Source organism: Nicotiana tomentosiformis, chromosome 6 (genome assembly GCF_000390325.3).
Source record: "Nicotiana tomentosiformis chromosome 6, ASM39032v3, whole genome shotgun sequence".
Taxonomy (NCBI): domain Eukaryota; kingdom Viridiplantae; phylum Streptophyta; class Magnoliopsida; order Solanales; family Solanaceae; genus Nicotiana; species Nicotiana tomentosiformis.
In genome coordinates this window covers 28,323,432-28,347,038 of record NC_090817.1, presented here as the reverse complement: position 1 = coordinate 28,347,038, position 23,607 = coordinate 28,323,432, and the positions used below count along the sequence as shown (strand labels likewise).

Sequence of the window (23,607 nt, the reverse complement as noted above, 5' to 3'; positions counted from 1 at the left end):
ATGCAGATCCACTAGTTGCCCCAGTTGAGGAGCAGACTCCAGTTGTGGATAAGCCGGTGGGACCAGCTCAGGCACCACCTGTGCCTATTGTGATTCCATGTCTTCAAGAGGCCTTAGATCATATTCTGATCGTGTGTACCAGTCTAGCTCAGGCGGTCTCTGTTCCAGCCGCAGCAGCCACTTCTCAGGCCGGGGGAGGTGCTCAGACTCTCGCCACCCGCACACCGGAGCAGGTGGTACAGGGATTCTAGACACCGGGGCACCACCAGCCCAACCAGTTTTAGCTTCTCAGGTCTATGTGGTACATGTCATGCTTGATGATGAGCTGCATCGATTAGAGAGGTTTGGGAGACTCCAGCCTCCATCTTACAGTGGTATCAAGGGAGAGGATGCACAGGGCTTCTTGTATAGGTGTCAGAGGATACTCCGTACAACAGGTATTCTAGAGACCAGTGGGGTCTCGTTCACTACCTTTCAGTTCTCTGGGGCTGCCTTCAGTTGGTGGGTGGCTTACGTGAGGCGTAGGTTGGTCAGCACATCACCCCTTACGTGGCAGCAGTTCTCCCTGTCTGTGAGAAGTTCGTGCCTCAGTCCCGTAGAGAGGAGCTGTGTAAGCAGTTCAAACAGCTTCGTCAGGGTGATATGTCCATGATGCAGTATGAGATGAGATTTTCAGAGTTGGCCCATCATGTTATCTGGTTGGTTCCCACAGACAGGGAGAGGATCAGGAGGTTCATAAATGGACTCACTTTTCAACTGTGATTGCTTATGACTATAGAGAGAGTGTCTGGTGCTACTTTCGATGAGGTTGTCGACATTGCTCGTTAGATTGAGATGGTTCGCAGCCAGGAGCGGGTTGAGAGGGAAGCCAAGAGGCCTCGTGGACAGGGTGGATTTAGTGATGTTCCTTCTGGGGGAAGTTCCACCACGGTAGGGGTCGTCCTTTCAGACATACTCAGATGGCTGGCCCAATCCACCGTGGTGCATCATCTGGCCACGGATCACATTGTCATCAGCAGGGCCAGCCATCGTTCAGTGCACTACCAGCGCAGAGTTTTCACCATGCCTCGTCAGCTCAGGTTTCCACGGGTAGTTCCTCTGGGCATCGGGAGTAGTAGTTCCATTAGAGGAGCGGTTGTTTTGAGTGCGGAGATTTTGGACACATTAAGAGAGATTGCCCTAGGTTGTTGAGTGGGGCTCTACAATAGAGTACTCGGCCGATGGCACCAGCACCAGCAGCTCCACCACCCGTCCAGCTAGCTCGAGGTGGGACTCAGTCAACTAGGGGTCGCCCGAAAGGTGGAGGCAGATCAGGGGGTGGCCAGGCCCGTTTCTATGCTCTCCTTGCCAAACCAGATGCCATTGCTTAAGATGCTGTGATTGCAGGTATTTTCTCAGTTTGCCACGGAGATGCCTTTGTATTATTTGACCTTGGTTCCACTTATTCATATGTATCATCGTATTTCGCTCATTTTCTAGATATGCCCCGTGAGTCTCTAGTTTCATCTGTTCATGTATCTACTCCAGTGGGGGATACTATTATGGTGGACCGGGTATATCGGTCATTTGTTGTGACTATTGGGAGCCTGGAGACCGGAGTAGATCTCTTGGTGCTTAATATGGTCGATTTTGACGTGATTTTAGGTATGGATTGGTTGTCTCCATGTCATGTTATTCTAGATTGTTACGCTAAGACCATGACGTTGGCTATGCCGGGGTTGCCGAGGGTTGAGTGGAGCAGCTTTATAGACTATGATCCCAATAGAGTGATTTCGTACTTTAAAGATCAGCGGATGGTTGAGAAAGGTTGTCTATCTTATCTAGCCTTTGTGAGGGATGTTAGTGAAGAAGCCCCTGCTATTGATTCTGTTCCGGTGGTGTGAGATTTCTCGGATGTGTTTCCTATAGACCTGCCCGGCATATCGCCCGACAGGTATATTGATTTCGGTATTGATTTGGTGCCGGGCACTCAGCCCATTTCTATTCAACCATACTATATGGCACCGACTGCGTTGAGGGAGTTGAAGGAGCAGCTTCAGGAACTTCTTGATAAAGGGTTTATTCAGCCTAGCGTGTCACCTTGGGGTGCACCAGTTCTACTTGTGAAGAAGAATGATGGTACTACGAGAATGTGCATTGATTACAGACAGTTGAAAAAGGTCACAATCAAGACCAAGTACCTTTTGCCGCGTAATGATCATTTATTTGACCAGCTTCAGGGAGCGATGGTGTTCTCCAAGATTGATTTGAGGTCAGGGTATCACTAGCTGAAGATTCGGGGCTCAGATATTCTTAAGACAGCTTTCAGGACCCGATATGGCCATTATGAGTTCCTTCTGATGTCTTTTGGGCTGACCAACGCTCAAGCAGCGTTCATGCATCTGATGAACAGTGTGTTTCAGCCTTATCTTGACTCGTTCGTTATTGTATTCATTGATGACATCCTGGTGTACTCTCGTAGACAGGAGGAACATGCTCACCATCTGAGGATTGTGTTACATCGATTGAGGGAGGAGAAGCGTTATGCAAAGTTCTCCAAGTGTGAATTTTGGCTCAGTTCAGTGGCGTTCTTGGGGCACGTGGTGTCCTGTGAGGGTATTCAGGTGGATCTGAAGAAGATAGAAGCGGTGCAGAGTTGGCCCATACCGTTCTCAGCCACAGAGATTTGGAGCTTTCTTGGGTTGGCGGGCCATTACCATATTTTTTTGGAGGGTTTCTCATCTATTTCATCGCCCTTGACTAAATTGACCCAGAAGGGTGCTCCTTTCAGGTGGTCGAATGAGTGCGAGTAGAGCTTTCAGAAGCTCAAGACTGCTTTGACCACAGCTCCAGTTCTAGTTCTACCATCAGCTTCTGGTTCTTACACAGTGTATTGTTTTGCCTCGCGGATCGGTATTGGGTGTGTTCTGATGCACGATGGTAGAGTGATTGCTTATGCTTCGTGCCAATTGAAGCCCCGTGAGAAGAACTATCCTGTCCACGACCTTAAGTTAGTAGCTATTGTTCACGCCTTGAAGATTTAGCGGCACTATTTGTACGGGGTCCATTGTGAGATTTACACTGATCATCGGAGTTTGCAGCATCTGTTCAAACAGAAGGATCTTAACTTGCGTCAGCGGAGGTGGTTGGAAATTCTTAAGGACTATGATATCAACATTTAGTACCATCACGGGAAGGCCAATATGGTGGCCAATGCCTTGAGTCACCGGGCAGTGAGTTTGGGGAGCTTAGCATATCTTCCAGCAGCAGAGAGGCCATTGGCATTGGATGTTCAGGCCTTAGCCAGCCAGTTTGTTAAATTAGACATTTATGAGCCAAGTCGAGTATTGGCTTATGTGGTCTCTCGGTCTTCTCTTTATGATCGTATTAGGGAGCGTCAGTATGATGACCCCCATCTGCTCGTCCATAAGGACACGGTCCAGCACGGTGATGCGAGGGAGGTCACTATTGGGGATGATGGTGCATTGAGCATGCAGGGCAGGCTATGTGTGCCCAATGTAGATGGTTTGTGTGAGTTGATTCTCCAGGAGGCTCACAGTTTGCGGTATTCTATTCATCCGGGCACTGCATAGATATATCAGGACTTGAGACAACATTACTGGTGGAGGGGAATGAAGAAGGACATAGTGGAGTGTGTAGCTCGGTGCCTAAATTGCCAACAGGTGAAGTATGAGAATCATCGACCAGGTGGGTTGCTTCAGAAGTTAGAGATTCTGGAGTGGAAATGGGAGGGGATCACTATGGATTTCGTTGTTGGGCTTCTACGGACTCAGCGCAAGTTTGATGCAGTTTGGGTGATTGTGGACCGGCTGACCAAGTCAGCTCATTTCATTCCTGTGATGACTGCCTATTCTTCCGAGCAGCTGGCTCGAGTGTATATCAGCGAGATCGTCAGGCTTCATGGTGTACCGGTATATATCATTTCTGACCGAGGTACGCAGTTTACATCACGGCTCTAGAGGGCCATACATCATGAGTTGGGTACTCGAGTGGAGTTAAGCACAACATTTCACCCTCAGACGGACGGACAGTCCGAGCACACTATTAAGATATTAGAGGATATGCTACGTGCGTGTGTGATGCAGTTTGGGGGTTCGTGGGATCAGTTATTGCCTCTAGCGGAGTTTGCCTACAACAGCAGTTACCACTCGAGCATCCAGATGGCACTGTATGAGGCTCTGTATGGTAGGCAGTGTAGGTCTCCAGTGGGTTGGTTCGAGGCGAGCGGGGCCAGATTATTGGGTACAGTCTTGGTTCATGCTCTGGAGAAGGTTAGGGTGATTCAGGATAGACTACACACAGCCCAGTCCAGACAGTAGAGTTATGCGGATCGGAAAGTTCGCGATGTTGTATTCATGGTTGGAGATCGGGTCTTGCTGTGGGTGTCACCCATGAAGGGTGTTATGAGGTTCGGAAAGAAGGTCAAGCTGAGCCCGAGGTTTATTAGTCCATTTGAGGTATTGCGACGTGTTGGGGAGGTTGCTTATGAGCTTGCCTTGCCTCTTAGTCTAGCAGGAGCTCATCTAGTATTTCATGTTTCTTTGGATCGAAAGTATCACGGCAATCCGTCTCACATGTTGGAATTTAGCTCAGTCCAATTGGACAAGGATTTATCTTATGTTTAGGAGCCGGTGGCGAACTTAGATAGGCAGGTTCGAAAGCTGAGGTTGAAGAATATTGCTTTTGTGAAGGTTCAGTGGAAGAGTCAGCCGGTCGAGGAGGCGACTTGGGAGACTGAGCATGATATGCGCAGCCATTATCCTCATCTTTTCACCGCTTTAGGTATGTCTCTATGCTCGTTCGAGGACGAATGATTGTTTTAAGAGGGGGAGGATGTAACGATCTGGCCAGTCGTTTTAACTGTATTAGGCCCGATCCCCTATTTACAGTTTTCATCGTATCTGTTTCTTCTTAAGTGACTTGCCGGGAGGTCTTGTTTTTGGTTTCGGAGTGTTTTGGGACATTTAGTCCCTGAAATGGAAGCTTAAGTCTCAAGATTTTGACCGTAGTCGGAAGTATGTGAAGACGACTCCGGAATGGAGTTCAGTCGGTTCCGTTAGCTCCGTTTGCTGATTTTGGACTTAGGAGCGTGTCCGGACTGTCAATTCGATCTCTGTAGCTAAGTTAGGCTTGAAATGACGAAAGTCGCATTTTTTGGGAAGTTTGACCGGGGGGTTGACTTTTTATATTGGGGTCGGATTCTGATTCCGGAAGTTGGAGTAGGTCCGTAATGTTGAATATGAATTGTGTGCAAAATTTGAGGTCAATCGGATGTGGTTTGGTAGGTTTCCGTGTCGTTTGTGAAATTTGAAAGTTTAAAAGTTCTTTAGGCTTGAATCCGGGTGTATCTGGTGTTTTGATGTTGTTTTGAGTGATACGAAGGTTCGACTAAGTCCGCATGGGGTTATATGACTTGTTGGTATGTTTGGTTGAGGTCCCGGGGGACTCGGGGGTATTTCGGATGCCCATCGGATGGAAATTTGGACTTAGTCATTGCTGGTTTCTTCTGGTGTTTTGCACCTGCGGTGTAAGCTCGCAGGTGCGGCCCCGCAGAAGTGAAGAGGAGGACGCAGATGAGGGAAAGGCCGGGTTGGACTGGAAGCTCAGGTGCAAGGTTAGGAGCGCATCTGCGAAACCGCAGATGCGAAAGGGGAGGCGCAGATGCCGAAAAAGGCTTGAGTGGAAAGGATCGCGGAAGCGGACAGAGCCCGCAGGTGCGCACCCGCATGTGCGAATATGTGACCGCAGATGCGGAATCTGGGAACTTAAGTGGGATCTGTACCTGCGATGGAATTTCTGCAGGTGCAGTGTCGCAGATGCGACAGAATGTCCGCAGGTGCGGAAGAACTGGGCAGAAAATGGAACTTCGAGGGTTTGATTCCCATTTCGATTTTGGGACTTAGATAGCTCGGTGTGAGGCGATATTTTGATGTTTCTTTAAGAAGATTGTTGGGGTAAGTGATTCTAACTCGGATTGGACTATATTTCATGAATCTATTGCTATTTTCATCATCTAATTAGGGATTTGAGTTGTAAATTTGGGAAAAATGGTAGAAACTTCATAGGCTAAAATTTCGAGTTTTGGAAGGTGATTTGAGGTTGGATTAGAGTAATTCTTGTATGGTTGGACTCGTGAGTGGATGGGTGTTCATATTTTTTGAATTTTGTCGGATTTCGAGACGTGGGCCGGTTTAAGCCTATTTCGGATTTTGGCTTATAATTTCGTGTTTCTCTTGTGGAATCAATTCATTTAACTTATATTAATTATATCGTGCTGCTTGTGGCTAGATTCAGGGCGTTTGGAGATTGATTCGAGGGGCAAGGGCATTACGGAGTAGGATTTTGCGCTGTTTGAGGTAAGTAGCAGTTTTAAAACTAGTCTTGAGGGTATGAAACCCCGGATTTTGGTTTGATGTGACTATTTTAGAGGTCGAGCACATGCTAGGTGACGAGCGTGTGGGCGTGCTCCGTGGGGGATTGTGACTTGGTCCATCCCGTGAGACTGTAAAATCGAATAGACTATTGCTAATTGCATGTTCTCTCTGTTTTATAGAGATTTGACTACAAATCATGTTAGAAATCATGCTTACGTCATATGTTATCACTATTGGGACACGCAACGGTCGAGTACTTGTTGAATTAACTGCTATTTGCCGTCTTGTACTCAGTCATGATTTTACTTGCGCATCATATCTCAATCTCTTCTTGATTCTTGGTGATACACTGTTATTTGCTTGGGCTGATCTTTATGATTTCTGAGGGCCGTGAGACTAGAGAGGTACATGACTGAGAGAGGCCGAGGACCTGGTTATGAGATATAGATACCGTAGCACGTGAGTTGTCCGTGCGAATCATGATATTTATACTTCGCACGTGAGTTGTCCGTGCGGATTCTGATATGATACTGTAGCACGTGAGCTATCTGTGCGGATCTTGATATGATACGATAGCACGTGAGTTGTCCGTGCAACACGTGAGTTGTCCGTGCGGATTATAGCGCTTGGGCTGAAAGGAACCCCTCCGGAGTGTGCACACCCCCAGTGAGCGCATGTACCTATTGAGTGTGAGTACTGAGGGCTGAGAGCCGAGTGATTTAGCTGTTGTGATGAGTTGAGTGTCTGGTGCCCTGAGAGGTTGTACTTGTTTTCTATTTGTTGATGCATTTAGTTGCTATCTGTCATTGTTGTAAAATTTCTGAATGATTCTATATCCGGATTACCTGCACTGTAACTGTCGGATTTTAAAGCATGTCTATTCTTTGCTGGAATTATTGAAAATGAACTGTATTTGTATAGCTCGTCACTACCTTCTCAGTTCTTTATTTATTTCTACTACTTGCTGAGTTGGTTGTATTCATGCTACACCCTGTACTTTATGTGCAGATCTTGGTGTGTTTGATCACGGAGGTCGTTGAGTTCGTGCGCCATCGAGTACCGGAGACTACGAGGTAGCTGTCGACGTCCGCAAATCTTGTCTCTCTTTTTATGTTTTCTTTCTTTTCAGTATTGATTCTCAGACACTATTTGTATTAGACTGGATATCTAGATACTCGTGATTCAGTGATACCCCGATGTCGGGCAATTTTTCCGCACTTATGCTTTGGGTTTTACCCTGTTTTCTTGAAAGACGCAAGTTATTTTAAATATATTAATTCATTTTTGTTAAATGTTGAAAGTGTTTTGGAGATGTCGGCTTGCCTAGTATCACGATAGGCACCATCACGACGGGTTAAATTTTGGGTCATGACAACTAAGTACTTGATACAATAGTCTGATACATGGAGCTATTTTAATATATTTCAGTTCAAGATTAGTTTGTTTCAATTCCAAGCTTTTCTTATATCCGAGCAGCTCTTGCATATGACCTTGGTATTTGAACTCCATTTGAATCTATATCTACTTTGTAGCCTTATAATAATGAAGAAGCAGTTAGCTTTTGCTCATTTTTCTTTCTCATTCTGACATTTGAAGTAGTGTTGCATCTTTATAGGTTAGATGATGGCTGACAATATATAACGTTATATTCTCTATTTCTGTGTGAACTAGCAGTTAGCCTTTGCTCGATTTTCCTTCTCATTTTGACATTTATATCAATTTGGTACTCATATCTAAATCTTTCCCCCTATTTTTATATGTGTTCGTCACAGATTCCGATAAACATGAGTCAAGAAAGACCTTCAAAATCCAAAAGAAAGACAGGCACGGCATACATAAAAGCTGGAACTATGGCATCTTTGGCAAACCAAATAAGGAATTCGTTTAGCCAAAAATATACTATTCCTGCTAGACAATCAAACAAAGAGCGCCCGAATATTATTGAAGAGAATCTGCTACTGTCACAATGTCCAGGAGTAGTAACACATGTACAAACTAGATCAACCACTCTTGTAGTAGAAGTAGTAGAGGAACAAGTTCAACTGAATTCTACAACTCCTATCAGTGATGAACAATGTGAAGAACAAGGTAAGAACTATATATTTTATCCAAAGAAGTTTACATCCTATTTTAGTTATAAATAATGTATCAACAATAGTAATTTGGTGATTTTTTTTGGTTCGTATAATTGTATGACCTTCTATTCAAAAAAGAAAAAAGGTAAAACAAAGATGAAATATGTACATGGACGACATGAGCGTAAACTGATTTTACTTAACAATTTTAATCAGCTTGTTGGTCCTAGTGAAGCATTTGTGCTACAGCTTGGAAGCCTCCTCAACATGTTGGCAATGAATGCGACTCTATGTCCTCTTAATATTTTGGATTGGAGGATGATTGATACAAAAGACGATATATGGGAATATACCAATTTCTGAAGTTCTTCATTTTTAATTTTTGGTTGAAAATGTTTCATATTTTTTGCAATAACATATTTGACACCAATTGTAGGATAAATATGATATTCATGAAGCTGGAAAAAAAATGGATTTTGGAAACAGTCCAAGCTGCCTGGAAAAAGCACAAGAGTAGATTGAATAAATACAACTTTGACGCCTATGGCAATGATGACACTCGACGACTCCATATGCTTGAAGATGTTCCAGCTTCTCGGTTTAAGAAACTCCTTAAATATTGGAACTCTGAAAAACTCCAGGTATCTATATTTCTTTATACTTCTTCTTCTTCTTCTTCTTTCTTCCTGGAGATGTTTCCTCCAGTTCTTCTTGGCCATTGCTTTTTTTTTCTTCTTCCTTCTCTGCTTTTTCTTTATCGCAAAAGATGCGTATACTTCACTCGTTGCTTCTATTTTTCCTCTTCTTTTTCTACTTCACTACTGCTATTTTTTGCGTCTTTCACTTTATTGTATATACTCAGCTTGTTGATGTTCCTGCTTGTCACGATCCAAAATCCTAACCCGTCGGGATGGCGCCTATCGTGGTACTAGGCAAGCCGATATTAATGAAATAACTCCAACACTTAACAGAGCATCTATACATCTATCTATCATTTAAAATAGTTTAAATGATAACAACTTCCCATAAACTGGATAGAAACCCAAAATACAACGCGAAAATGCCCAACATCAGGGTGTCACTGAGTACATGAGCATCTATACATCACATGTCCGAAAAATATTGTCTATGAAAATCTGAAACCAAATACAATAAGTGGAAAGATAGGGAAGGATAATAAAGGTATGCGAAACGTCGGCAGCTACCTCAACATCTCCAAAAGATCAACTGTGTGCGAAAATTAACACCCACTGTGTCCGGGAATACCTGAATCTGCACACGAAGTGCATGGTGTAGTATGAGTACAACCAACTTAGCAAGTAATGATACTAAATAAACAACTGAAAGTAGTGACGAGCTTCACGGTTATAGTTCAATTACAGTGTTTTCAACATAGGAAAGTAGGCATGCTCTCAAGTTCGATAAATTAGGTCAACAGTTGTTCCATGACCAGTTCAAGTGAAACAGAGTGTAATATCTTTTAGAAATTTCAAACAATGGTACAGGTAATGCAAAAATAATGAAATCAAATGCATCCTCTCAGGGCCACAGTCACTCAACCTTCCAATTCACTCAGCACTCGGCACTCGCACTCAATAGGTACCTGCGCTCACTGGGGGTGTGCGCAGACTCCGGAGGGGCTCCTTCAGCCCAAGCGCTATAATCTGCATAGACAACTCATGTGCTATAATATAATATCTGGATCCGCACGGACAACTCACATGCTATAGTATAATATTTGGATCCGCACGGACTACTCACGTGCTATAGAATAATACCTCACAATCAAGCCCTCGGCCTCACTCAATCGTCAACCTGTCCAGTCTCTCGGGCTCTCAGAACTCATAATAAGTGGCTCAGACAGCAATGATATGGTGCATCAAAAATAAACAATAGAGACCGAGATATAAAATACAAACGAATTGTGACATAGTACAAATAGCAATTTAGCAGATAATTCAATATGTACACGACCCCCGTGGGTCACTATAATGCCAACACGTAGTCTAAACATGATTTGTGGTTAAATTTCTCTAATACTATCACGACCCGGAATTCCCACCTTCGGGACCGTGATGACGCCTAATATTTCACTTGCTAGGCAAGCCAATGTTAAAGGATTCTTTAAACCAATTTTAGTCAATTTCAATAACATAATCAAACTAAATAGAAGCTAAAACTGAAATGCGGAATAAGATAAAGCCCATAATATATGATACAATTCGGATCTGGAGTCACAACTCACGAGCTTCTAAGATTTTCTACAAACAGAATCTGAAAGAAATACAACTATTCCGAATGAAAAGAAACAATAAAATTAGGGAGATAGAAAGGGGGAGATAGAAGGGGACTCCAAGGTCTGCGGACGCCAGCAGATCTACCTTGAGTCTCCAATAAGCAAGTCCAAGTTGCTAAACCTCACGATCATTTAGGACCGGTACCAAAATCTGCACAAGAAGTGCAGAGTGTAGTATGAGTACAACCGACCCCGCGTACACGTAAGTATCGAGCCTATACTCGACGAAGTAGTGATGAGGCTATTGCAAGATACCCACATAATAAACCTGTGCAGATAACAGTATATGTACAAAGTAATAGCAAATAACAACTAAACATGTACTATTGGGAGGGGCACATGCAAAAGGGGCATAAGATATAAGAGATACAACGGAAATGATAACCAGAACAGTCAACATGCCTTTAACCATTAAAAACAACTAAACACAATGAAGAAAATTTATACGGCATCACCCTTCGTGCATTAGCTCTCATAACATGGCACGGCATCACCCTTCGTGCATTAACACTCACAATATGGCATAACATCACCCTTTGTGCATTAACACTCACAATATGGCACGGCATCACCCTTCGTGCATTGACACTCATAATATAGAACGGCATCACCCTTCGTGCATTGACACTCATAATATGGCACGGCATCACCCTTCGTGCATTAACACTCTCCTTTACCACATAACAATGAACAAGTAATAGCAGGGAGATTGAATCAACAAGAACAAGCCTTACTTCAACAATGGTTCCACAATACCAATCTCAACTTTGGAATCAATACTCAATTATCACAAAAGCACGTAAACATGATAAGAATGATCAATTTAGTAAGTAACTAGTCTAAGCATGGATATCAAGATCAAAATAAGCAATAAACTACAAGGAAAAAGTCTCCACCCGCATGCTTTAACCCGACAACAACGCATAAGTACTCGTCACCTCACATATACGTTGTACTTAACATCTAAACATGTAGGAAAAAAACAAACAAGTCCTAATCCCTCAAGTCAAGGTTAACCACGACACTTACCTCGCTCCAATATTCCACTCAAAGCTCAACCACGGCTTTGCCTTTCAAAAAAACCTGCGAACCAATAAAATCTAGGAAATTACCAACTAAACGATTCAAATTAAGCCTTATGAACTACCATGCTTGCAAAGGATTCAATTTAGGTCATTATTGAAAAAGTCAACAAAAGTCAACCCCTGGGCTCGCTTGGTCCAATCCCGAAATTCGGACAAAAACCTGATTACCCGTACACCCCCGAGACCGGTTATGTAATTTGTTTTGGAATCCGACCTCAATTTGAGGTCTAAATCCCCATTTTGCAAAAATCCCTAAGTATTCCCAAACCCCCAATTTCCACCATGAAAACATTAGATTTTAGGTTGAAATCTTAGGAAATGTAGTGAAATATTGAAAGAAAATGGATTAGAATCACTTACCAGTGATTTGGGAAGAAGAGTTCTTTGAAAAATCGCCTCTAGGGTTTTCTTGTTTTGAAAATTTGAAGAATGAACAAAAATCCTGTCTAACTCCCATTTTGATCAGTTGCAGATGTCGCATTAGCGACCCGGGGATCGCAAATGCAAGCCCCGCAAATGCAAAGAAACAATCGCAAATGCAAAGTCCTTCCCATCTATGCTTTCATCGCAAATGCGATGACTTGTACACAATTGCGAACATTGATCTTCTGCATTTGCGACCAAGCCTGCCCCAGCCCCACTTCGCAAATGCAAAGTATTATTCGCAAATGCGAACTCTGGCCTCCCCGCAATTGCGACCTCTTGATCGCAAATGCAAACTTATGTTGACCCAGGTACTCTTTGCAAATGCGAGCCTGGCAGGATTTGGGATGTTCTCAAATGCGAACACTGATCTAGCAATTGTGAGATCAGAGACCAGTACCAGAAATTGCAGAACACAAGCTGAGTTCTAAGTCGAAATCACTCCGTAGCCTATCCGAATCTCACCCCGAGCCCTTTGGACTCTAAACCAAATATGCACGCAAGTCTAAAAATATCAGATGAACTTGCTCGCGTGATCAAATCACCAAAATAACACATAGAACTACGAATTTAGCATCAAATCAAAGGAAATTTTCAACAAAACTCATTAACTTCTAATTTCACAACCGGTCGTCCGAACCACGACAAACTAACTCCGTTTCTCACCAAATTTGACAAATAAGTCATAAATGTAGTATTGGACCTACGGACCCGATATCAATAAAGTCAAACATTGGTCAAACTATCAAAGTCATTAAGCTTTCAAACTTTCAAATTTCAACAAAGTCCGATAATTTGGGCTAGGGACTTACGAATTTCATTCCGGGCATACGCGCAAGTCCCAAATCACGATACGGACCCACCGGGACCGTCAAAACACGATTCCGGGTCCATTTGCTCAAAATGTTGACCGAAGTCAACTCAAATGGATTTTTAAGGCTAAAATTTCATATTTTCTCAGTTTTTAACATAAAAGCTTTCCGGAAAAACACCCGTACTGTGCAAACAAATAAAGGAAGGCTAAAATAAGGTATTTAAGGCTTCAAAGTGCAGAATTAAGTTCTAAAACATAAGATGACCTATCGGGTCATCACATTCTCCACCTCTAAAACAATCGTTCGTCCTTGAACGGACATAGAAAAGTACCCGGGCTGGTGAAAAGGTGGGGATATCTACTCTGCATGTCCGACTCGGACTCCCAAGTAGCTGCCTAGACGGGCTGACCTCTCCACTGCACTTGGACTGAAGAATAACTCTTCGATCTCAATTGACGAACCTGCTGGGCTAGAATAGCCACCGGCTCCTCCTCGTAAGTCAAATCCTTGTCCAATTGGATAGAGCTGAAATCTAACACATGGGACGGATCGTCGTGATACTTTCAGAGCATGGACGCATGGAACACCGGATGAACTGCTGATAAACCCAGTGGCAACGCAAGCCTGTAAGCCACCTCTCCACTCTCTCAAGAATCTCAAAAGGCCCGATTTTCTTAGGGCTCAACTTGCCCTTCTTTCCGAACCTAATCACACCCTTCATGGGTGATACCCGAAGCAACTCTCTCTTCGACCACGAATGCAACATCACGAACTCTACGGTCGGCATAACTTTTCTGCCTGGACTGAGTTGTGCGAAGTCGATCCTGAATAATATTGACCTTATCCAAGGCATCCGATACTAAATTTGTACCCAACAACCGAGCCTCCCCTGGCTCGAACCATCCAACGGGTGATCGGCACCGCCTACCGTATAATGCCTCATAGGGAGACATCTGAATGCTCCACTAGTAGCTGTTGTTGTAGGCAAACTCCGCGAGCGGTAAGTACTGATCCCAAGAACCTCTGAAGTCTATAACACAAGTGCGGAGCATATCCTCCAATATCTGAATAGTGCGCTCGGACTGTCCGTCCGTCTGAGGATGAAATGTTGTGCACAGCTCCACCTGCGTTCCCAACTTACGCTGTACTACCCTCCAAAAGTGCGAGGTGAACTGCGTACCTTGATCAGAAATGATAGACACAGGCACACCGTGAAAACGGACAATCTCGCAGATGTATATCTCTGCCAACCACTCTGAAGAATAGGTAACTGCTACAGGAATGAAGTGTGCTGACTTGGTCAGCCTATCTACAATGACCCAAACTGCATCGAACTTCCTCTGAGTCCGTGGGAGTCCAACAACGAAATCCATAGTGATACGCTCCCACTTCAACTCAGGAATCTCTAACTTCTAAAGCAAACCACCAGGTCTGATGCTCATACTTTACCTCCTGACAATTTAGACACCGAGCTACATATGCAACTATATCTTTCTTCATCCTACTCCACCAATAATGCTCCCGCAAGTCTTGATACATCTTGGCGGCTCCTGAATGAATAGAATACCGGGAACTGTGAGACTTCTCAAGAATCAACTCACGAAGTACATCCACATTGGGCACACAAACACGACCTTGCATCCTCAAAACTCCATAATATCCAATAGTAACCTGCTTGGCACCACCGTGCCGCACTGTATCCCTAAGGATAAGCAAATGAGGGTCATCATAATGCTGCTCCCTGATACGCTCAAATAAGGAAGAGCGAGTGACTGTACAAGCTAGAACATGACTGGGCTCAGAAACATCCAACCACATGAACTGATTAGACTAGGCGTGGAAATCTAATGCAAGCGGTCTCTCACCGACTGGTATGTACGCAAGGATGCCCATACTCATTGACTTTCTACTCAAGGCATCGGTCACCACATTGGCCTTCCCGGGATGATACAAGATGGTGATATCATAGTCTTTCAATAGTTCCAACCACCTCCTCTGTCTCAAATTGAGATCTTTTTGCTTGAACAAATACTGTAGGCTCCGATGATCCGTGAAAACCTCACACGACACGCCGTAAAGATAGTACCTCCAAATCTTCAGCGCTTGAACAATGGCTGCCAACTCTAAGTCATGGACATGGTAATTCTTCTCATGAACCTTCAACTGTCGCGGCGCATATGCAATCACCCTTCCATCCTGCATCAATACATCACCGAGCCTAACATGGGATGTATCACAATATACCGTATAAGATCCTGAACCTATAGGTAACACCAATATTGACGTTGTAGCCAATGCAGTCTTGAGCTTCTGAAAGCTCGCCTCACACTCGTCTGACCATCTGAACGGGGCACCCTTCTGGGTCAACCTGGTTAACAGGGCTACTATAGATGAGAACCCCTCCACAAAACGACAATAATAGCCTACCAATCCCAAGAAACTCCGGATCTCTGTGGCTGAAGTGGGTCTAGGCCAGTTCTAAACTGCCTCAATATTCTTAGGGTCTACCTGAATGCCCTCTGCTGATACAACGTGCCCCAAGAAAGCGACCGAGTCCAACCAAAACTCACATTTTGAAAACTTAGCATATAACTGGATGTCTCTTAGAGTCTGAAGTACAATCTGAAGATGCTGCTCGTTCTCCTCTCGACTGCGGGAGTAGATCAAGATATCATCAATAAACACAACCACAAAAGAATCCAGATAGGGCTTGAACACTCGGTTCAGCAAATCCTTAAATGATGTTGGGGCATTTGTCAGTCCAAATGACATCACTAAAAACTCACAATGCCCGTACCGAGTCCACAAAGCTGCCTTAGGGACTTCGGATGCCCTAATGCTCAACTAATGGTAGCCAGACCTCAAATCGATCTTTGAAAATACCTTGGCACCCTGAAGCCGGTAAAATAAGTCATCAATCCTCGGCAATGGATACTTGTTCTTCATGGTGACTTTGTTCAACTGCCGATAATCTATGCACATCCTCATTGATACATCCTTCTTCTTCATGAATAACACAGGCGCATCCCAGGGCGAGACACTAGGTCTAATGAAGCCTTTATCAAGAAAATCCTGCACTGAGTGCTCGAAGCTCTACGGTATCAACTCTGGTGCGGCCATACGGTATGGCGAAATAGAGATGCGCTGAGTACTCGGAGCTAAATCAATACAGAAATCAATGTCCCTGTAGGGTGGCATCCCCAGCAGGTCTGCAGGAAATACCTCCGGAAACTCACGAACAACTGGTACTGAATCCATGGAAGGAACCTCCGCACTAGAATCGCGGACATAAGCCAAATAAGCTAGACACCCCTTATTGACCATACGACCAGCCTTCATATAAGAGATAACCCTACTGGTAGAATGGCAAGGAGTCCCTCTCCACTCTAATCGAGGCAACCACAACAAGGCTAAGGTCATTGTCTTAGCGTGACAATCCAATATTGCGTGATAAGGTGACAGCCAATCTATACCCAAGATAACATCGAAATCTACTATATCGAGAAGTAGAAGATCTACACTAGTCTCATGATTCCCAATGGTTACCACACACCAATGATAAATGCGGTCTACAATGATAGCATCTTCCACAGGTGTGGACACATACACAGGAGCACTCAAAGAATCACGATGCACAACCAAATATGAAGCAAAATAGGATGACACGTATGAGTAAGTAGAACCCGGATTAGATAGAACTGAAGTATCTCTACTGCAAACTGAAACAGTACATGTGATAACATTGTCAGATGACTCAACCTCAGGCCTCGCTGGAAAAGCATAGCATCGGGGCTGTGCCCTACCACTCTGAACTACATCTCTAGGACGGGCCCTAACTTGCTGGCCTCCACCTTTAGCGGCCTGACCTCCACCTATAGCTGTCTGACCCCTGCCTCTAGCTGGCTGGGCGGGAGGTGCTTCTAGCAATGTGCCTCGGATCACCACAAGTAGAACAGGACCTCGACTGCTGTGATTGCTGACCCTGAAACTGACCCTGTCAACCTGAGTAACTACCCTGAAAACTCTAGAGCGGAAGTGCACTAATAGGAGCTGGTGGTGCACTGTCAGCTAACTGGTCGGAATAAGGCATATGAGGGCCACGTCCACCTGAAGCACCGTGGGATGCTTGGAGTGCTGAATGAAACGGCCTAGGAGGATGGCCTCTACCAAAATTACCCTTGCCTCCAGACGAGGCACCACTGAACCCACCAAACTGACGGGCCTCTTATCAAACCCCTACCCTCTCTCCTGTGCAAGAACAATCTCGATCCTCCTCGCAACATTAGCAGTCGCCTGAAAGGAAATCTCACTTCCAATCTCCTTGGCCATCTGTCGCCTGATAGGTTGAGTGAGTCCCTCAATAAACCTCCTCACTCTCTCTCCCTCAGTAGGTAGTAAAAAGAGAGCATGACAGGCCAAATCCACAAAACGGGTCTCATACTGAGTAACAGTCATACTACCTTGCGGGAGATGCTCGAAATGCCGACGATACTCCTCTCTCAATATGTCAGGAAGGAACTTCTCAAGAAATATCTGAGAGAACTGGTCCCGAGTAAGAGCAAGTGACCCTGCTGGTCTGGTCAATACAAAATCCTTCCACAATCTCTTGGCGGAACCCGTCATCTGAAAATCAGCAAAATCGACCCCATTAGTTTCAACTATCCCCATGTTCCACAGAACCTCATGGCAGCGGTCAAGATAATCATATGGGTCCTCAGAAGGTGCACCACTGAAGTGAACTGGAAAGAGCTTGGTGAACTTGTCCTACCTTAATAAGCCCTTAGAAGACATAGCTAGTCCATCACCAGCTTGTGCCGCAATAACCGGCTGAACTACTCTAACTCGCGGAGCTGCTGGAGCCTGATACTGGGGAGCCATCTGCTCCGGAGTGGGAGTAGTGGATGTTTGTGCTCCTCCCCCAGCCTGAGAGGCAGCTGGTGCCATGGGAAATGTATCGGCCTGGGCCACACTCTCCATAAGGCCCACCAAACTGACCAAAGCGTCTTGAAGTACTGGGGTGGCGATGAACACCTCCGGGACCTGAGTAGTTCCGACAGGAACAGTCTGGGTTGGAACCTCCTCGTCAAACTCTACCTGAGGCTCCACTGCTGGTGTTGCTGCTCGAGCTCTAGGCTAAGCTCTGCCCCTGCCTCGGCCTCTAGCACGACCTCGACCTCGACCTCTGCCCCTCATAGGAGCTTCCACTGGGGGCTCTGGCTGCTGCTCAGCTAAAGATGCAGTACGTGTTCTCACCATCTGCGAGAGAACAAGAGTAGAAGAGTTCAATTAGCAATGAGAGAATAAAATCGCACGATAGAGAAGAATAGAAGTGAAATTTGTTCCTAAACTTCATAGCCTCTGGACGATAAGTACAGACGTCTCTGTACTCCAGACTCTACTAAGCCTGCTCGTGACTTATGAGACCTAGGCAACATAGTGCTATGATACCAACTTGTCACGACCCGAAATTCCCACCTTTGGGACCGTGATGGCGTCTAACAATTCCTTTGCTAGGCAAGCCAGTGTTAAAGGATTCTTTAAACCAATTTTAGTCAATTTCAATAACATAATCAATTAAACTAAATAGAAGCTAAAACTGAAATGCGGAATAACATAAAGCCCATAATAACTGATACAATTCGGATCTGGAGTCACAACTCACGAGCTTCAAAGCATATATACAAACAGAGTCTGAAAGAAATACAATTGTTCTCAATGAACAGTAACGGTAAAATAGGGGAGATAGAAAGGGTATTTAAGCCTTTAAAGCTTTTCGAAAAAATACCTAGACTGTGCACGCAAATCGAGGAAAGATAAAATGAGGTATTTAAGGCTTTATAGCGCAGAATTAGGTTCTAAAACATAAGATGACCTATCAGGTCATTACAAATACATGGAGAATGTACAGATAACAACAGATTATACAACTACACGGTTCCACAAAATTTGACCAAGTCGCAATTCCTAAGGTGCAAGCCCACACGCCCGTCACCTAGCATGTGCGTCACCTCAAAATCAAATACATGACACATAATACAGGGTTTCGTACACTCATAACCAAATTTAGAATTGTTACTTACCCAAATACGAGCAAATCTCTACTCCAACACGCCCTTGCCTCGCGAAACGACCTCTAAATGTCTCGAATTTAGCCATAAACAATGCGATAAAAATCAATGCGGACTAAAGGAATCAACTCCATAAGAAAATGCATAGTTATTAAACAAAATAGAAAATCGACTCAAAAGCCGGCCCCCGGGCCCAAATCTCGAAATTTGATAAAAGTCACAAAACCCGAAAGTCCACTTAAACCACGAGTCTAACCATACCAAATTTATAAAAATCCGACACCAAATCGTCACCCAAATCCCCAAATCAAACTCTCCAAATCCCTAACCTCAAACTCCCAAACTACACCTTCAATACACGCCAACTAGGTGGGAAGATTAATGGGGAAGCAATATTATTAATCAAAAATAAGCACAAAAATCACAAACCCTCGAAAACCCTCTCAAAAATCGTCTAAACCGTGCTTGAAATGAAGCCAAAATCACAAACCCTTGTTTTAATAATCTACCCAGGCTTTTCGCACATGCGGCCATATGTCCAGAAGATGGTGAGCTTCATCACTTCCTTCAAACTTCAAATCGATCCGCTAACCATCTGAAATCAACCCGAGGCCCCCCGAGACCTCAACCAAACATACGAACGGGTCCTAAAATATGATACGGATTTAGTCGGGCCTTCAAACCACCTCGAACAACATCAAAAACACGAATCGCACATAGATTCATGCCCAATGAACTTTAAACTCCTAATTTCTATAAACGATGCCGAAACCTATCAAATCACATCCGATTGACCCCAAATTTTGCACACAAGTCACAAATGACATTACGGACATACTCCAACTTCATGAATCCGAATCCGACCCCGATATCAAAAAGTCCACTCCCGGTCGAAATTTCCAAAAATTTCAACTTTCGCCATTTCAAGCCTAATTCCACTATGGACTTCCAAATCACTATCCGGACACGCTTCTAAGTCCAAAATCACCTAACAGAGCTAACGAAACAATCAAAACTCAGTTCCGGAGTCATTTACTCAAAGATCAACATCCGATCAATCATTTCAACTTAAGCTTTCAACTTTGAGACTAAGTTTCTCATTTCATTCTAAAATCACATCGGACTCAAACCGACTACCCCGACAAGTCACATAACTGCTATAAAGTACAAAATGAGTAGTAAATAGTGGAACAGTGCTACAACTCTCAAAATGACCGATCGGGTCGTTATATCCTCCCCTTTTAAACAAACGTTTGTTCTCGAACGGGTCTAGAAACATACCTGAAGTCTCAAATAGATGTGGATACCTGCTCCTCATCTCCCGCCCAGTCTCCCAAGTAGCCTCCCCAACTGGCTGACCGCTCCACTGTACCTTTACTGAAGCTATGTCCTTTGACTTCAACTTTCTAATCTGTCGATCCAAAAGACAAGCTTGTAAGCCACCTCGCCAATTCTCTGAAGTACCTCAAATGGCCCAATATAACAAGGGCTCAACTTTCCCTTCTTCCCGAACCTCATAACACCATCATGGATGAAACCTTGAGCAGTACCTTCTCCCCGACCATGTAAGTAGCATCACAAACCTTCTTGTCGGCATAACTCTTCTGTCTAGAGTACGCCATGCGAAGCCGTTCCTGAATCATCTTAACCTTGTCTAAAGCATCCTGGACCAAGTCAGTACCCAATAGCCTAGCCTCTCCAAGCTCAAACCAACCCACCGGAGATTTAAATCGTCTCCCATACAAAGCCTTATACGGAGCCATCTAAATGCTTGACTAGTAGCTGTTGTTATAGGTAAACTCTGCGAGTGGCAGTAACCAATTCCAAGAACCCCGAAAATCAATGACATGAGCGCGTAACATATCCTCCAATATCTAAATAGTGTGCTCGGACTGTCCGTCTGTCTGAGGGTGAAATGTTGTGCTCAACTCAACTGGGTACCCAACTCTCACTGCACGGCTCTCCAAAACTGTGATGTGGACTGCGTGCCCCGATCTGAAATGATGGACACTGGCACGCCGTGGAAGCGAACAAGCTAGTATAAGTAGTCCCAACTGGAATGAAGTGCGCTGACTTGGTCAGTCGATCCATAATTACCCAAATAGCATCGAACATCCTCGAAGTCCGTGGGAGCCCAACTACAAAATCCATGGTGATCCGATCCCATTTACACTATGGAATCTCTAACCTCTGAAGCAATCCGCCCGGTCTCTGATGCTCATACTTTACTTGCTGACAGTTGAGGCACCGAGCTACAAAGCCCCCTATATCCGTCTTCATTCTTCTTCACCAATACTGCTACCTCAAGTCCTGGTATATCTTCGCGGCACCCGGATGAATGAAATACAGCAAACTGTGGGCCTCCTCACCAATCAACCCACGTAGCCCATCCACATTAGGCACACAAATACCCAGCATTCTTAATACCCCATCATCCCCAATAGTAACATTTGTGGTATCACCGTGCTGAACCGTGTCCTTAAGGACAAGCAAATGAGAGTTATTATACTGGCGCTCTCTGCTGTGATCATATAAGTAAGATCAAGAAACCACACAAGCTAGAACCCGACTGGGCTCCGAGACATCCAATCTCACAAATTGGTTGGCCAAGGCCTCTCTGCCACCGGTAGATATGCTAAACTCCCCAAACTTTCCTCCTTGCGACTCAAGGCATCGGCCACCACATTGGCCTTTTCCGGAATGATAGAGGATGGTGATATAATAATCCTTAAGCAGCTCCAACAATCTCTACTGCCGCAAGTTAAGATCCTTCTGTTTAAACAGATATTGTAGACTCCGGTGATCGGTGAAAACCTCACAAGGAACACCATACAAATAGTGCTGCCAGATCTTCAAGGCATTAATAATAGCTGCTAACTCAAGGTCGTGGACATGATAGTTCTTCTCATGCACCTTCAGCTTTCTAGACACGTACGCAATCACCCTACAGTCTTGCATTAACACCGCATCGAGACCAATGCACGACGCATCACAATATACGTTATAGCACCCCGAACCAGTAGGCAACACCAACACTGGGGCTGTAGTTAATGTAGTCTTGAGCATTTGAAAGCTCTCCTCATTATCCTCGGTTCACCTATACGGATCACCCTTCTGGGTCAATCTGGTCATAGGTGTCGCAACAGACAAGAAACCCTCTACAAATTGACGGTAATACTCCGCTAATCCAAGAAAACTCAGGATCTCCGTAGCTGAGGACGGTCTGGGCTAACTCTAAACCGCCTCTATCTTCTTTGGATCTACCTTGATCCCCTCACTCGATACCACATGGCCTAAAAATACCACTGAATCTATCCAGAAATCACACATCAAAAATGTTGCATACAACTTCTCCTCCCTCAAGGTCTGCAGCATAGTCCTCAGGTGTTACTCATGATCCATACGGCTCCGGGACACCAGAATGTCGTCAATAAACACAATGACGAAAGAGTCAAGATAGGGCTGAAATACAGCGTTCATCAAGTGCATTAATGATGTTGGGGCATTGGTCAGCTCAAAATACATCACAAGAAACTCGTAATGACCATACAGACTCCTGAAAGCAGTCTTCGGGATATCTGGCTCCCGAATCTTCAACTGATGATAGCCTGAACGCAAGTCGATCTTGGAGAACAACCTGGCACCCTGAAGCTGATCAAATAGGTCATCAATATATGGCAATGGATACATGTTCTTCACTGTAACCGTGTTCAACTGGCAATAATCAATACACATTCGCATATAATCATCCTTCTTCTTTACAAACAAGACAGGAGCACCCCAATGAGACACACCAGGCCTAATAAACCCCTTATCAAGGAGTTTCTGAAGTTGCTCCTTCAATTCCTTCAACTCAGCTGGTGCCATACGATACGGTAGAATAGAAATGGGCTGAGTGCCCGGCACCAAGTCAATACCAAAATCGATATCCCTGTCGGTCGGCATGCCCGACAGGTCCTCAGGAAACACATCTAGAAAATCTTGCACCACCGGGACAAAATCAATAGTAGGAGTATCTGATCTAACATCCTTCACAAAGGCCAAATACGATAAAAAAACCTTCCCAAGCATCCATTGGCCCTTCAAATATGAAATCACTCTGTTGGGAACATAGTCTAGAGAACCTCTCCACTCGATCCTTAGTAACCCCGGCATCGCCAACGTCACAGTCTTAGTGTGACAATTCAGAACAGCATGATATGAAGACAACCAGTCCATACCCAAGATCACATCGAAGTCCACCATACTAAGCAATAAGAGAACATCTCTAGTCTCCAATCCCCCAATAGACACTACACACGACCGATATACACGGTCCACAACAGTAGTATAACTGACTGACGTAGATACACGAACAGATGAAACTAAGGACTCATGGGGCATATCTAGATAATGAGCAAAATACGATGAAACATATCAATAAGTGGAACCATGGTCAAATAATGCATAGGCATCCCTGTGGCATACTGAG

At 44.4% G+C, this 23,607-nt stretch overlaps 2 protein-coding genes across 17 annotated transcripts in view; both read left to right on the top strand.

Annotated features, from left to right (window-relative positions):
* Positions 1 to 23,607, top strand: part of LOC104097862 (uncharacterized) — a 44,277-nt gene that overhangs the window by 12,428 nt on the left and 8,242 nt on the right. For 12 of the 16 annotated variants that reach the window (XR_011408465.1, XM_070177230.1, XM_070177232.1 and 9 more), the window contains 3 exons: positions 7,383 to 7,447; positions 8,147 to 8,462; positions 8,666 to 9,090. Coding sequence is in view for 15 of the 16 variants with exons in the window: in XM_070177230.1 (XP_070033331.1) it covers positions 8,791 to 9,090 (300 nt within the window). In the remaining variant the exon portion in view is untranslated. Of the gene's footprint in view, positions 1 to 6,288; positions 6,357 to 7,382; positions 7,448 to 8,146; positions 8,463 to 8,665; positions 9,091 to 23,607 lie in introns of all 16 variants that reach the window. The other 4 variants (XM_070177229.1, XM_070177227.1, XM_070177238.1 and 1 more) reach the window with 2 other exon arrangements.
* LOC138893727 (uncharacterized) lies at positions 960 to 1,883 on the top strand. The gene is made up of 2 exons (XM_070178381.1): positions 960 to 1,089; positions 1,387 to 1,883. Exons 1-2 carry the CDS (start codon positions 960 to 962, stop codon positions 1,881 to 1,883), a joined length of 627 nt encoding a protein of 208 aa, XP_070034482.1.

Coding starts and splice junctions, on each gene's coding strand:
- LOC138893727 (XM_070178381.1), top strand. CDS start 960: ATGGCTGGCCCAATCCACCGTGGTGCATCATCTGGCCACGGATCACAT. Junction 1,090..1,386: donor GTCAGCTCAGGTTTCCACGG/GTAGTTCCTCTG, acceptor CTGTGATTGCAG/GTATTTTCTCAGTTTGCCAC.